Source organism: Myxocyprinus asiaticus, chromosome 50 (assembly GCF_019703515.2).
Source record: "Myxocyprinus asiaticus isolate MX2 ecotype Aquarium Trade chromosome 50, UBuf_Myxa_2, whole genome shotgun sequence".
Classification (NCBI taxonomy): domain Eukaryota; kingdom Metazoa; phylum Chordata; class Actinopteri; order Cypriniformes; family Catostomidae; genus Myxocyprinus; species Myxocyprinus asiaticus.
In genome coordinates, this window is record NC_059393.1 from 16,388,173 (window position 1) to 16,403,024 (window position 14,852).

Here is a 14,852-nt window from a genome sequence, read left to right on the forward strand (position 1 = left end):
CAAACAACTTTAAGCGGGAACATTTCAACTTTAACATCTCAAATAACACTCAAGTTTTAACATATGAATTATTGCAAGTGCTTTTGACAGGTTGAAATTATAAGCTTCACATTTCTGCCTTTAAAGCCTCCAAAAATTGGCCTCATTCACTTCCATTGCAAGTGTCTCACTTTAACCTCGATTTTTGCTTTTTTAAAGAAAAGGAGGGACGAGTCGAAATTATTTTTGTGGTAATCAGCTTCATGCCACAAATGCTGTCAATTTAGCTTAACATGTATTGAACTAGGAATACTCCTTTAAATCAGTCATTGCACTTGTTCATGTGACAACGTGTCAGTAAAAAGACACTTTTGCATTTAATAAAAATAACTTTAAACATTAAAAAAAAACACTTTAAACATTTAAATATGTTACCAATATTACTGTAAAAATTTTGAAATATACTGTATACAAGGGGCTTCCCCACTGCAAAAGCAAAATTATGCAGGAAACCCTGACAGTACCAATTCATTTATCTCTTCTCTTTGTTTCCTAGACACTACATCGAAAAAGGCTTTCATCACAGAGGTACATTCCTTTAGCATATATCAAGTATATCTACAAAGCCTCTACAAAATATCTACAAAATGACTGCAAGAGAACCTGTTGAAACATTGTTCATGCAGGGATTGCAGTTGTGCTTGGTCTTTTAGTATGAATGAAGAGCATGAGGCCAATGTGATTTCTTCTAGATGCCAGGAAGCTCTTCAGGCCAGCCAGCGCACGGGAAGAAGATCGGACACAGAGGGGTGGACGCATCTGGAGAGACCACTTACAAGAAGGTGCAGTATCCATGATTCAGTCTTGGGGTTTAAAGAATTGATATCAGATCAAAATTAATCAGAAAACGAGTGTTTTTGCCCAGCTGTAAACTATTGAAACTATTGAAGAATAAATTGGTTATTGGTAAATGTGCTTATGTGTAATGGTGGTCTGATGACTGTTCATGATAATTCGGGTGACTGTATCTGTCTGTCTTCTCTTGTAGACCACATCGTCAGCGCTCAAGGGGGCCATTCAGCTTGGCATTGGCTACACAGTTGGGAACTTGAGTTCCAAGCCTGAACGGGACGTGCTTATGCAGGATTTTTATGTGGTGGAGAGCATCTTTTTCCCCAGGTTAGTGCTCGGTCTGAGGAACAAACAACTGTGGTTGAGGGTGGATGTGATATTTCACATGCAATTAAATATCTTCTCTTTGTATGTCCAGTGAAGGGAGCAACCTGACGCCAGCCCATCATTACCCAGACTTCCGTTTCAAAACGTATGCTCCCGTGGCCTTTCGTTACTTCAGAGAGCTCTTCGGGATACGGCCAGATGACTATTTGGTGAGAATTATAAGCTGGGTATTCATATAAGCAAAATCTGAAAATGTTGTCACTCAACTAGTATATACCTGAAATATTTGACATTTGTATATGTCTATGTGAATTTGTGTGCACCTGTAGTATTCGCTCTGTAATGAACCACTGATCGAGTTGTCCAATCCCGGAGCCAGTGGCTCGGTCTTCTACGTCACCAAGGACGATGAGTTTATCATCAAGACAGTAATGCACAAGGAGGCTGAGTTTTTGCAAAAGCTTCTGCCTGGATATTACATGGTGAGTTGCTGTACTTTGGCTGATGAATTTCAAACTAGTGGTTCACCGATACGAGTTTTCAATGACAGATTTCAGACTGAACTCACTGTGAATTTAGTGACGGTTAAAAGTTCTGTTGCTGAAATTGGGTGAAATGTCCACAGGGTGGCGCCAAAAGTGAGTTTTTTTTGTTGTAATTTATGTAATACAGTCAACAGGAATGCATATTTTAGTAACCCAACATTCTAACTCTAATGCACATGCTTTAGCTTCTGTTGTTATTCTGTTACTATTTGTGGAAACCCAACTCTAAATCAACTGTCTGGTTAAACAATAACACTACTGATTACCCAATAGGCTATTCTGAACAAATTTCTCCCCCGAGGCGCTGTGTTTTATTAAGCTGCATAACAAAATAACAAGTAATTAGCATTCAAATCATGTTCATTTTGTCTTCCTTTCTCCATTGAGCCATTTTATTTGAAAATAACTGGACAAAAGGAGTTCGATTTCCAAAAGAACTCTGTGTTATTTGGGTAGGTGTAGCGTAAATGGGTTCTCAGTGTCAGCAGACTTTGACTAGTTACTGGCTTGGTTTGTTCCATCCATTCAGCTGTAGCAAATGAGCCTGTGAATGGTGACGAATCAGTCGTTGTTCTGCAAAATCAACAAACAATGCTGACTTTGGCCTGTTCATGGCCTACAGAGTATTTTCAGTCTTTAACTCTTTCTAGCTCTCTTTCTATTCCTCCTCGATGTCTTGGTCACTTTGTCAGCCTTCACATCTTAAAGAGGGTCTGTAGGTACAAGTTGACGTGACCTGTTGAGATCTGCCTCCCTGTTTTGTTTGTTAGTAGTGTGTTTTAATGGATAAAGACTCCAAACTAATTGGAATCAGGTGGCACAGGTTTTTTACTGCCATCTGGAAGATTATGTTATATGGTTGGCTAACTAAATCCCATTAACTTGAGCAAGTGTGTTTTTGTTAGAATGTTTTTTTGTTTGTTTGTTTGTTTGTAGCTTGAAATGCAATAAAAAATCATTTAGGGTCCTGGTTTCAAACAGACTTTTCAGAGATACAATACCATCATTATCTTCTACTTAAATGTAATGCTTAAATGCCTTTTACTGAACTAGTATTAATATATAGATGTAGTCTAACATTGCCATCTACAAAAGTGTGGTTTGCATGCCATATAAAAGCTAAAAGGATTTTGTAAGTTCAAACAGACTTGCAATATTGACAGATCATTTGGAACGACATAAGAGTTAAGTAAATGATGACAACATTTTCCCTTCTATGCCTTTTTAACCCTTCCTTGGCTGTTTAATATAGCTCGACACATTGGCTGTTTGTGGTCAATTGTGACCGGAAACGGTACAGGTGTAATTATTCATTTATATATGCAAATTAACAAATTATGGTAAAGGGATAGTTCACCCAAAACTGAAAATTCTCTCATCATTTAATCACCCTCACGCCATCCCAGATGTGTATGACTTTCTTTCTTCTGCAGAACACAAACAGCGATTATTCGTAGAATATCTCAGCTCTGTAGGTCCATACAATGCAAGTGAATGGGATCCAAAACCTTGAAACCCCAATAAGCATATAAAGGCAGCATAAAAGTAATCCATAAGACTCCAGTGGTTAAATCCATGTCTTCAGAAGCGATATGATAGGTGTAGTTGAGAACCAGATCAATATTTAAGTTCATTTTTACTATAACGCTCTACCTTTGACAAGCGCCAAGCAGAAGGTGGCGATATGCACTATGAATGTGAATCACCAAAAAACAAAAGAAGAAGAATGTGGAAGTGAAAGTGGAGATTTATAGTAAAAAAAAAAATTGATTTGATTAAATATTGATCTGTTTTTTACCCACACCTATCGTATTGTTTCTGAAGACATGGATTAAACCACTGGAGTCTTATGGATTACTTTGATGCTGCCTTTATGTCCTTTTTGGAGCTTCAAAGTTCTTGCCACCATTCACTTGCATTGTATGGACCAACAGATTATAGATATTCTTCTGAAACCCTTCGTTTGTGTTCTGCAGAAGAAAGTAAGTCATACACATCTGGGATGGTATGAGGATGAGTAAATTATGAGAGAATTTTCATTTTTGGGTTAACTATCATTTTAACGTCACTTCAGTAAAAACTTACACTTCTATAAGTTCAAACATGAAGAAAATATGGAAGTTTATAGTCTGACATCTTTATTTCTGTGTGTGTTTGTTCTGCATTGTGGCTGATTTATTGATTGTATTCGACAAATTAAAAAAAAAACTGCTCTGTTTAAGGGTCTCTAGCATTCATTTCCTGTGGTCGTCAGTTCTGACCGCGAACAGAAATGGTGTCGCTTTTATTTTTTATGACCAATTAGACTCATCGAATCAAGGCCATGTCTTGTACCACTCAGATTGAGGAAACAATAAGCAATTAAGGAATAAATCCTTTATTTTCTTTTTTTTTTTTTTTTGTGTTTTTGATTTTTCTCCCCTTTTTCCCCCAATTTGGAATTCCCAATGCGTTCTAAGTCCTCATGGTGGCGTAGTGACTCGCCTCAATCCGGGTGTCAGCGGACGAATCTCAGTTGCCTCCGCATCTGAGATGTCAGTCCACGCATCTTATCACGTGGCTTGTTGAGCGCGTTACCGTGGAGACGTAGCGCGTGTGGAGGCTTCACGCTATTCTCCGTGGCATCCACACACAACTCACCACGTGCCCCACCGAGAGTGAGAACCACATTATAGCGACCACGTCTGCCCACCCTAGCAACCGGGCCAATTTGGTTGCTTAGGAGACCTGACTGGAGTCACTCAGCACGCCCTGGATTTGAACTTGGGACTCCAGGGGTGGTAGTCAGTGTCAATACTCGCTGAGCTACCCAGGCCCCCCAATTAATAAATATAAAGTGCTATTCTGTTAGTAATTCTTCCACAGATATCTTTCTAACCCTCCATAGATGAGTAATATTTTAATGTATGTTTTTTTTTTTTTTTTTTTTGGTTGTGCATTTGATTATACTGTGTGTTAATGTCCAACAGAACTTGAATCAGAATCCTCGCACCTTATTGCCCAAGTTCTTCGGGCTGTACTGCGTACAATCGGGTGGGAAGAACATTCGAATGGTGGTGATGAACAATGTGCTGCCCAGGGTGGTGCATATGCACCTTAAATATGACTTGAAGGGATCAACCTATAAAAGACGGGCCTCCAAGAAAGAGCGGGAAAAGGCAAGGCCCACTTTCAAAGACCTCGATTTCATGCAGGATATGCCAGACGGGCTCATGCTGGATACAGACACTCACAACGCCCTGGTGAAGACACTACAGAGAGACTGTTTGGTAAGGTCTTGGACTGATGCAGGTGTGCTGTGTTTTTAGAGTGGCCTGGTAATTAATGTGTTTTCTTGTGTAGGTACTGGAAAGCTTTAAGATTATGGATTACAGTTTGCTACTGGGAGTTCATAACATTGATCAGGCGGAGAAAGAGCAGCAGATGGAGGGATCTCAGGGCAACAGTGATGAAAAGAGGCCACTGGCACAGAAGGCGCTCTACTCCACTGCCATGGAGTCCATTCAGGGAGCGTCTGCCTGTGGAGAAGAAATCGACACTGAAGACACGTGAGAGGATGAATTTAGTCCATACTTTGACATGTATTAAGGATACTTGCATGCATACCAGTGACAGTTACAGTAGATTAAGAGGACACATCTCTCTAAAAGGCTAGGGTATGATTCGTTTCTGTCTTGTGTGCTTTCGAGCGCTCCAGTCTTTCAAAGAATACTATTTTGACCGCAAGCCTATACAGCCGTAGTGCACATTCGACACATGCGCACTGTGACTGCTTTGTGATACTCTTTTTTGCACCATAAATGCCAGGTGTATATGCCGATGCCATGCAAAGACACAGAAAATGTTTAGAAAAACTGGATTGTGCATGGACTTTGTGCGAGATTTTTCATGTGGAAAACCGGAGTAAACTTTGGCCTTAAATGGAGACATACCATAGACTTCTGCTGTTGGGGTGGGGGGGTATTTTCTCATCATTTACTCACACTCATGCCATCCCAGATGTGTATGACTTTCTTTCTTCGCAAAACACAAGTTAAGATTTTTAGAAGAATATCTCAACAATGCAAGTGAATGGTGACCTGAACTTTGAAGTTCCCAAAGGTCATCATAAAGTCATCATAAAAGTAGTACAACTCCAGTGGTTAAATCCATATCTTCTGAAGCGATATGATAGGTGTGGGTCAGAAACAGATCAATATTTAAGTACTTTTTTACTGAAAATCTACACTTTCACTTTCACTTGCACATTTAGCCACCTAATGGTTTGGACCGACCAAAGGTGAAGATTTATAGTAAAAAAGCACATAAATATTGATCTGTTTCTCACCCACACCTATCACATTGCTTCAGAAGAGATGGATTAAACCACTAGTCACATTTATGCTGCCTTTATGTACCTTTTGGACCTTCTGAGTTCTGGTCACCATTCACTTGTATTGTGAGGACCAACAGAGATATTCTTCTAAAAATCTTAATTTGTGTTCTGCAGAAGAAAGAAAGTTATACACATCTGGGATGGCATGAAGGTGAGTAAATAATGAGAGAATTTCCATTTTTGGGTGAACTATCCCTTTAAAGGGAGTTGTTGTCAGATTTAGCTAAGTTATTTAATTCTATCTAAGTAAACCTGCACACATACGCAGCAACACGTTTACCTAATTGTGGACTTTCCCTTTGAAAGGCCTTTATTAAATTAATTATTAAATCACTAATTATATTTAAATTAATTGCATTAATTAATTATTTGAAATATATTTTTAAATTAAGCTAAAAATATGCTATTTATAATTCTAATTACTACAGACTGACCATAACACAAATATAAACCCTATGCCAAAAATACAACCTTTGTAAATGAATAAAGACATTATTTAATTTCTTTGTGGACCATTTTTCTTTTGAGGATGTCTCCAAAGTTGTTGTTTTTTTTTTGTTTTTTTTGTATTCTGCAAATTTTTGGTTTATTTTTTGCTCAAGAAAAATCTTTTGAATGAATTTATTTCCATATATTTGTTGCTTTCAGGATGGGTGGTATTCCTGCGGTCAATGGTAGAGGAGAGCGTCTGTTATTGTACATCGGAATCATCGACATCCTGCAGTCTTACAGGTGCTTGCGTCAACCTCTCCAACTCACTTACGATTTACATCATGAAATGTGTGACTTAGAAGCACTGAACTGCAATGTTTGATGTTTTTCCTTTCTTTGTAGGTTAATAAAGAAATTAGAGCACACATGGAAGGCTCTAGTCCACGATGGGGTGAGAATTTTGGATGTAATCTTGGCACTAAGATAACCTGCTTTAAGCTATGTTTTGAGACTCTGTGGTCTTTGACCTTCACCATAATTCCATCCTCTTCCTTTATTTTCACATCAACATTCGAATGAATAGTTTAGTGAGAATTACTGGTTCTGAGAGGAAATGCTTATAAAATGTGCACTAATTTTGGGTCATTTTCTCAGTGGATTTGGCATTGGGTGCTACTGCTGGTCATGAGGGAAGCACACATATGCCTACACTCTCATTTTATTGCTCTAGAAGTGCATTTCCCTCGGCTCAGCTGTGAGAAAAGAGGCTGCCCATGACAATCAGTAACGGAGGTTTTACCATTTTTGCCTCTGACGCATCTGTCTACGCCATATTGTGAATGGTTCAAGATTAATTTGCATGCTAATTAAGTTATTTATAGATCTGGAGACTATATGTGAATCACACCAGCTGGCAGTGGAAGATGTATAAGTGCTGGCTGATGACACCAGGAATAATTAATGAATGTGCAAACACACTGTGAAAGTGGATGTGAGAAATATGTGAATATGATTTTTTTTCACCTTCCAGGTGTCCATATGTTAAGCGTATTATGTCAAATATTGAATGATATTTAAAATGTATTTATATGTGTGATGTAAGGCAATATTCAGGGTTTAATACAATAAAAAGATTGCATAAGCAGTAATGGACCTACAAGGTTAGTGTATGAGGCAAGACATTTCAGAGGATTTTAAAACAGAAATTCAAAGCATGTATTTTTGTTAAAGCTCTTATATTAGTTCCTCCACACACACAAAAAAGTGTATTATTTGAGCTGTAAAGTTGTGTTAAAGGTCTATTTAATGGTAGGACTACTGTTGTGGGTGTAAACAGTCACTTTCTGGTATCTTTGCGCATTTCATGTAAAAGTTACAGGGTTTACTGACTTTACATAGTCATGACATGAGTTGAAAGATTGGATATAACTTTGTACAGTCAAGGTTGGTAAGTGATTTTATCACACTAGTTTAATTTTAACATTATATTCAAAGCATTGTTTTAACCTATTCTCTAACTGTGATTTTTACTTGCTTTTACAAATGAGTCGAAATTATCATCTAATCGACAGCAGGCCACAAATGCTGTCGATAGAGCTTAACTTGTATCGTACCTTGAACATTCCTTTAAGCTTGCATTAAAAATGTTAGAATTAAAGAGACAAAATGTTTTGAATGTACTGGAGCTATTCAGATTGTTTTGTTATAACCTCTGCGGGTTCCTATGTTAATATTTTCTCTCGTTTTCTTTCACCTTTTTTTCACTGTTCAGGACACAGTGTCTGTTCACAGACCTTCTTTCTATGCTGACAGATTCTTCAGATTCATGAGCACTACTGTATTCAGGAAGACTTCCTGTAAGTCAACTGATTCTGAGTTGATTTTATACCACTGAATCACATACTGTAGAAATGATTTCATGTTCTACAACAGTAATTATGATGAAGTAATAAGAGACTTTAATCAAGTTACTGCACAAAGATTTCGAACTTGGTTTTTATTTTTAAGGGCATTTGTAAAACAATTATCATTTCAGCGCTGAAATCCTCTCCGTCGAAAAGGGGTCGTGGGAGTCTGTCTGTGGCCAAATACAGCGGCCCCGGGGCCGCATGGTCGGCCAGCCAGCTGTCCTTTGTGAGAGACGAGAACATCTATGACCTGAGAGGAACCCGTAGTTTCCCTACACTGGATGACGATGGTAAGATTCATAATACAATACAAAATACAAACCTCATAAATGTAATCACATGTGAGGCATAACAATCTGTCTTAACAAGTTTATTATTTTCTTTGAAGAGTAGATGCAGCTTTTTATTTTAAATGGTATTATCTATCTGTCTATCTATCTTTCTATCTTTCTATCTATCTATCTATCTATCTATCTATCTATCAACCATCCATCTATCAACCGTCCATCCATCCGTCCATCAACTGTCCATCCGTCCATTCATCCATCCATCCATCCCACCGTCCATCCATCCATCTATCAACTGTCCATCCTTCCGTCAATCCATCCATCCATCTATCATCCATCCATCCATCAACGTCTGTCCACCCTTCTGTCCATCCATCCATCCATCCATCATATCTTTCTATCCATCCATCCATCCATCCATCATATTTTTCTATCCATCATCCATCCATCGTATCTTTCCATCCATCCATCATATCTTTCTAACATACATTCATCCATCATATCTTTATATCCATCCATCATCCATCCATCCATTATATTATTCCATCCATCCATCCATCATATCTTTCTATCCATCCATCATACCTTTATATCCATCCATCCATTATATTATTCCATCCATCCATCCATCATATCTTTCTATCCATCCATCCATCATCAAATTATTCTATCCATCATCCATCCATCCATCATATCTATCTGTGCATCCACAGATCCATCCATCATATTATTCTACTGTATCTTTCAGTCCGTCTGTCTATCTATCTATCTATCTATCTATCATCATATTATTCCATCCATCCATCCGAATGTTGTTTTCACAAATAGGAAGGAAATTCAATTAATATATTTCATGATAAGTTATACAAAGTACATAGTGCATGGTTTAAAATCCATAACCATTCATACATTAACATTTCTCAAATAAACATATTTTACTTAATATTGGTGTACATATTTGATCAAATTTCTCAGGTTTTCTAGTTATGCTGTGTTTTATAGTGTTTTATGATTGACTCTGTTCAATTGTCTATTCAAATTCTGTTCAATCATTCCATATGCAATTTTGACAAATTGTATGTTGTTTTCTTTGACTTTCCTGTTCTTCATGTTCATTTCAGGTCGGGCAGATGTGCTCCCCAGCACCCCTCCTTCATTTGAGGAGGCCACCACAGCCTCCATCGCAACCACGCTCTCCTCTACCACTTCTCTGTCTATCCCAGAACGCTCTCCGTCAGACACGTCTGAATACCCACGCTACAGGTAACACTCTCTCTCCCTCTCCCACTATTCCAGTGTCACAGCATGAACCTGCAACTTTTACAATACTCTCTCTGTTTTCTTTGGTTTAGGAGACACACCCAGTCTAGTCATGAAGAAGTGTAAGTAAAACAGTGGCACTATTATCCTTTATGACTTGTGACATCATTAGATTTTTCCCCCAATTATTTTTCCTTTAAAGGGATAGTTTACCCAAAATTAAAGTTCTGTCATATAGACCTACTCATGTTGCTGCTGAGCTGATTTTATTACTTATGTGGAACACAACAGGCTATTTTTATTTGTATGACTCATGCACTATGTTCTTAGTCTTCTAAAGCCATACAATAACTTTGTGTGAGAAACTGACCAAAATTTCAATCATAATTCACTAAAGTATTTGACGACAGAAGTTTCGTTTTTGGGTCAACTATCCTAAGAGAAAGTGCTACATGAATTCAAAGGCATGCAATGGCAGATGTAAGCTTTCTCAAAAGCAAGTTTAAATGGTTTATGTTTGATTAGCTTAGTCTTAAAATGTAATCAATGTAGCAGGGAAGTACTCTCTTGGGCATGTCAAATGTTAAGTGGAGTACTAAGAGATCCTTTGTTTCTTTGTAACGTTTATATGGTTTGTTTGGCCCTCTGCTGGTGTTGTTGTAGAATGCAGGATGAGGACCAGCTGACCATCACAGTGAAGGCGGAAGTGGAGGGACGATATGACAGTGAACCCACCCTTGTGACTCCCCAGCCATCGCCAGAGATCAGGTACGCACACAACACCCTAAAATTGACCTCGAATTTACATTTTGTTACAGCAACCAGATTTCTGGGACTGAACGTTTGTTTCTATGCATTCCATTTAAAAGGTGCCAGACGACGTGTAATGAACTGCAATTATTATTCAAAAATGCAAACTTTGTGCTTTTGCTTTGGGGAGCTTAGCTGAATCTCTTCACAATGGTGGGAAAACTCCTCCATGGCAACTGCCACAGTTGAACATAAACAGGAAGCTCTTAATTACACCGGTTACCTCATTTAATAATAGGGGCTACAATGAGTGTAAATACAATTCAGTTATGGTTTGTTAGTTTGTTTGATTCCAATTCATTTTTGTGTGAAATATGCCTTTCATTGATTCCTCAATAATTGGATTCTATTAATATTAAACTATTACCCAAGCACTATCAAAGCACCAAATACATCTCGAAAAACACATTCCAGTCCCGGTTCCATAAATTCAATTACATTTTTTTCTCTGCTACATGTAGTGAAGCTCCAGAGGTGCTTCCAGAAGCCTTGTCGTGCTTCGTCCCAGCGAGCCCCAGGATAGTGGTTGAATCTGACAGTGCCAGTCTGGCCTCGGGTTGCACCAGCCGAGCCTCTGTGGACGAAGACGAAGATGTGCCAGTTACAGACATCTGCTTTGTAAGTCTTCCTATATCTTCATGTTTATTCACTTAATGTTTTGCAGCACGTATACACTGAAAGGAAGCAATTGGGTGAATCTCAGGGAACTTGCCTGGGTCTTATTTCATGCTCCTGTATTCCTGGGACCTTTTGTTTATTTCTAAGTGCTGACAGTGTATGTATATCTGTGCATTTACTCTGAATAACAGCAATACAATAGAAACATTCTAACCGATTTGGCTGCACGAATGACAAAAACGATGGGCTGCTCCAGTGCATCCACAAATAAGGTACAGTTATACAGCAATGTCTCCGAGTACAGCCAAGAAAACAGTGAGAATTGGCGATCATTATCATTTGTTAGACACTGAGGTCCTAATATGGATCCCTTATAAACTGGGTTGTGTGCAGAAAGAAGCTCTCCAAAGGCCTAGAGACATGCAAGTGCCACCTCTTGAATTATTCATCCTTTAGCACCCTTTAACCAGCTGCTTCCTTTCGCTCTTATTAATGGAGCTGTCAGATTTTTCATTTATCGACTTCTAAATAGCTCTCCATCTCTCTTTTTCTCTGGCTGGCTGCCTGTTGTAAGTTCTCTGGCAGTCTCCGTGTTTGTCAGCCCATCTCCCACAGGAGGAGGCAAAATACGAGGCACACTATAAGTCTTCAAGCTAGTTTTAGAGACAGTTATAGAAACTAGCCTCTGTAGTTTGCAATGAACATCCATATATTTTTTAAAAAGGACATATTCTGCACTTCACAGAATGTTAGCCATTTTCCACCCTCTCTTTGACCCTTACAATTTAACAGGACGGTTTAGCTGCTCTACCTTTAAGACTTTTGTACATAAATGAGCTTTACTACAATTGGCTGAGCTCTTTTCTTTTGTGAAATAAGTAAGGGGATGTTCACACCGACTGTGATTTGCGTAAGCCCATTTAGTTTTTCAATTGTTTTTCTATGTAAACATGCGCTAGATAGGCGTTTTTAGCACATCAAATCAACATATACTGTATAAATAGACTAAATGGTTTCTCCATTTTAAATGGTTTTAAACTAAATTCCGTTTGCCATATTCATGTTCATAATGTTTAAAATATAATTATATTAATAATAACTGCCAATAAGAATAAACACAGACGAACAAGGATATGTATGCACATACAGGTGCATCTCAATAAATTAGAATGTCGTGGAAAAGTTCATTTATTTCAGTAATTCAACTCAAATTGTGAAACTCGTGTATTAAATAAATTCAATGCACACAGACTGCAGTAGTTTAAGTCTTTGGTTCTTTTAATTGTGATGATTTTGGCTCACATTTAACAAAAACCCACCAATTCACTATCTCAACAAATTAGAATACATCATAAGACCAATAAAAAAAACATTTTTAGTGAATTGTTGGCCTTCTGGAAAGTATGTTCATTTACTGTATATGTACTCAATACTTGGTAGGGGCTCCTTTTGCTTTAATTACTGCCTCAATTCGGCGTGGCATGGAGGTGATCAGTTTGTGGCACTGCTGAGGTGGTATGGAAGCCCAGGTTTCTTTGACAGTGGCCTTCAGCTCATCTGCATTTTTTGGTCTCTTGTTTCTCATTTTCCTCTTGACAATACCCCATAGATTCTCTATGGGGTTCAGGTCTGGTGAGTTTGCTGGCCAGTCAAGCACACCAACACCATGGTCATTTAACCAACTTTTGGTGCTTTTGGCAGTGTGGGCAGGTGCCAAATCCTGCTGGAAAATGAAATCAGCATCTTTAAAAAGCTGGTCAGCAGAAGGAAGCATGAAGTGCTCCAAAATTACTTGGTAAACGGGTGCAGTGACTTTGGTTTTCAAAAAACACAATGGACCAACACCAGCAGATGACATTGCACCCCAAATCATCACAGACTGTGGAAACTTAACACTGGACTTCAAGCAACTTGGGCTATGAGCTTCTCCACCCTTCCTCCAGACTCTAGGACCTTGGTTTCCAAATGAAATACAAAACTTGCTCTCATCTGAAAAGAGGACTTTGGACCACTGGGCAACAGTCCAGTTCTTCTTCTCCTTAGCCCAGGTAAGACGCCTCTGACGTTGTCTGTGGTTCAGGAGTGGCTTAACAAGAGGAATACAACAACTGTAGCCAAATTCCTTGACACGTCTGTGTGTGGTGGCTCTTGATGCCTTGACCCCATCCTCAGTCCATTCCTTGTGAAGTTCACCCAAATTCTTGAATCGATTTTGCTTGACAATCATAAGGCTGCGGTTCTCTCGGTTGGTTGAGCATCTTTTTCTTTCACACTTTTTCCTTCCACTCAACTTTCTGTTAACATGCTTGGATACAGCACTCTGTGAACAGCCAGCTTCTTTGGCAATGAATGTTTGTGGCTTACCCTCCTTGTGAAGGGTGTCAATGATTGTCTTCTGGACAACTGTCAGATCAGCAGTCTTCCCCATGATTGTGTAGCCTAGTGAACCAAACTGAGAGACCATTCTGAAGGCTCAGGAAACCTTTGCAGATGTTTTGAGTTGATTAGCTGATTGGCATGTCACCATATTCTAATTTGTTGAGATGGTGAATTGGTGGGTTTTTGTTAAATGTGAGCCAAAATCATCACAATTAAAAGAACCAAAGACTTAAACTACTTCAGTCTGTGTGCATTGAATTTATTTAATACACGAGTTTCACAATTTGAGTTGAATTACTGAAATAAATGAACTTTTCCACGACATTCTAATTTATTGAGATGCACCTGTAGTGCCCTCACGTGACCAGATAGCAATTCTAAAGGTAAACATTGCATGTTACCTAATATCTGAAACATCCGGTAAATGATCATTTCCACTGTGTACAGTCTTCAGTTAATAATGTCACCTCAGTAAATAAGTGAAGAATGAAATCACTTGATATTGAGATGTGTTTATGGCAAAATAATAATAAATAATCAAGAATCTATTTTAATTTCATCTGCATAATCTTAAAAATATCTGTATATTTTTGGCTTGCTGTAGTTTAACATAATGTTTTTAATCAAGTAATGTCTTTTCAAAAAGGTAAGAACTATAGAGCGTGAAATAAAAGATTATATGGAAATCCTCCCAGCGGTGCATTATGGGCAATATACCGTCGGCGAGTGTACATCGGCTGTACACATGAAATCAGAGTGCATTGTGGGTAAGAATGAGTGAACATATGTAGGGAACGAGGTGTAGAAAACACTCAAAATGACCAACACCCACAATAGTGCACTATAAATGGATAGGGGGCGATTTCGGACACAGCTATGGTGCATAAATGTTGCATGTGACTAACTAGACTTTCGCAATAAGAGGTTATTATAAAGACACGACTGTCATCTAGCCACTGTATTTCTATTTGATCCTTCCTGTACTAGGGATGGGCGGATCGATCTTAAAGTGTCGATACTTCCGATACTGTTGTTGTGTCAAAAATATCGATTCTAACATTTTTTTTTTAGCTAGGGATAT

General features: G+C 38.4%; 1 protein-coding gene across 2 annotated transcripts in view; it reads left to right on the plus strand.

Moving 5' to 3' along the window:
• LOC127438976 (phosphatidylinositol 4-phosphate 5-kinase type-1 gamma-like) overlaps positions 1 to 14,852 on the plus strand; it is a 34,795-nt gene that overhangs the window by 15,364 nt on the left and 4,579 nt on the right. Inside the window, exons 2-16 of one of the 2 annotated variants that reach the window (XM_051694937.1) lie at positions 536 to 567; positions 732 to 821; positions 1,028 to 1,158; positions 1,250 to 1,367; positions 1,488 to 1,640; positions 4,673 to 4,972; positions 5,046 to 5,251; positions 6,727 to 6,810; positions 6,913 to 6,961; positions 8,282 to 8,366; positions 8,546 to 8,707; positions 9,826 to 9,967; positions 10,057 to 10,086; positions 10,628 to 10,732; positions 11,236 to 11,392. In XM_051694937.1, coding sequence (XP_051550897.1) covers positions 536 to 567; positions 732 to 821; positions 1,028 to 1,158; positions 1,250 to 1,367; positions 1,488 to 1,640; positions 4,673 to 4,972; positions 5,046 to 5,251; positions 6,727 to 6,810; positions 6,913 to 6,961; positions 8,282 to 8,366; positions 8,546 to 8,707; positions 9,826 to 9,967; positions 10,057 to 10,086; positions 10,628 to 10,732; positions 11,236 to 11,392 — 1,844 coding nt within the window. The remainder of the gene's footprint in view (positions 1 to 535; positions 568 to 731; positions 822 to 1,027; positions 1,159 to 1,249; positions 1,368 to 1,487; positions 1,641 to 4,672; positions 4,973 to 5,045; positions 5,252 to 6,726; positions 6,811 to 6,912; positions 6,962 to 8,281; positions 8,367 to 8,545; positions 8,708 to 9,825; positions 9,968 to 10,056; positions 10,087 to 10,627; positions 10,733 to 11,235; positions 11,393 to 14,852) is intronic. The other variant, XM_051694938.1, reaches the window with a different exon arrangement.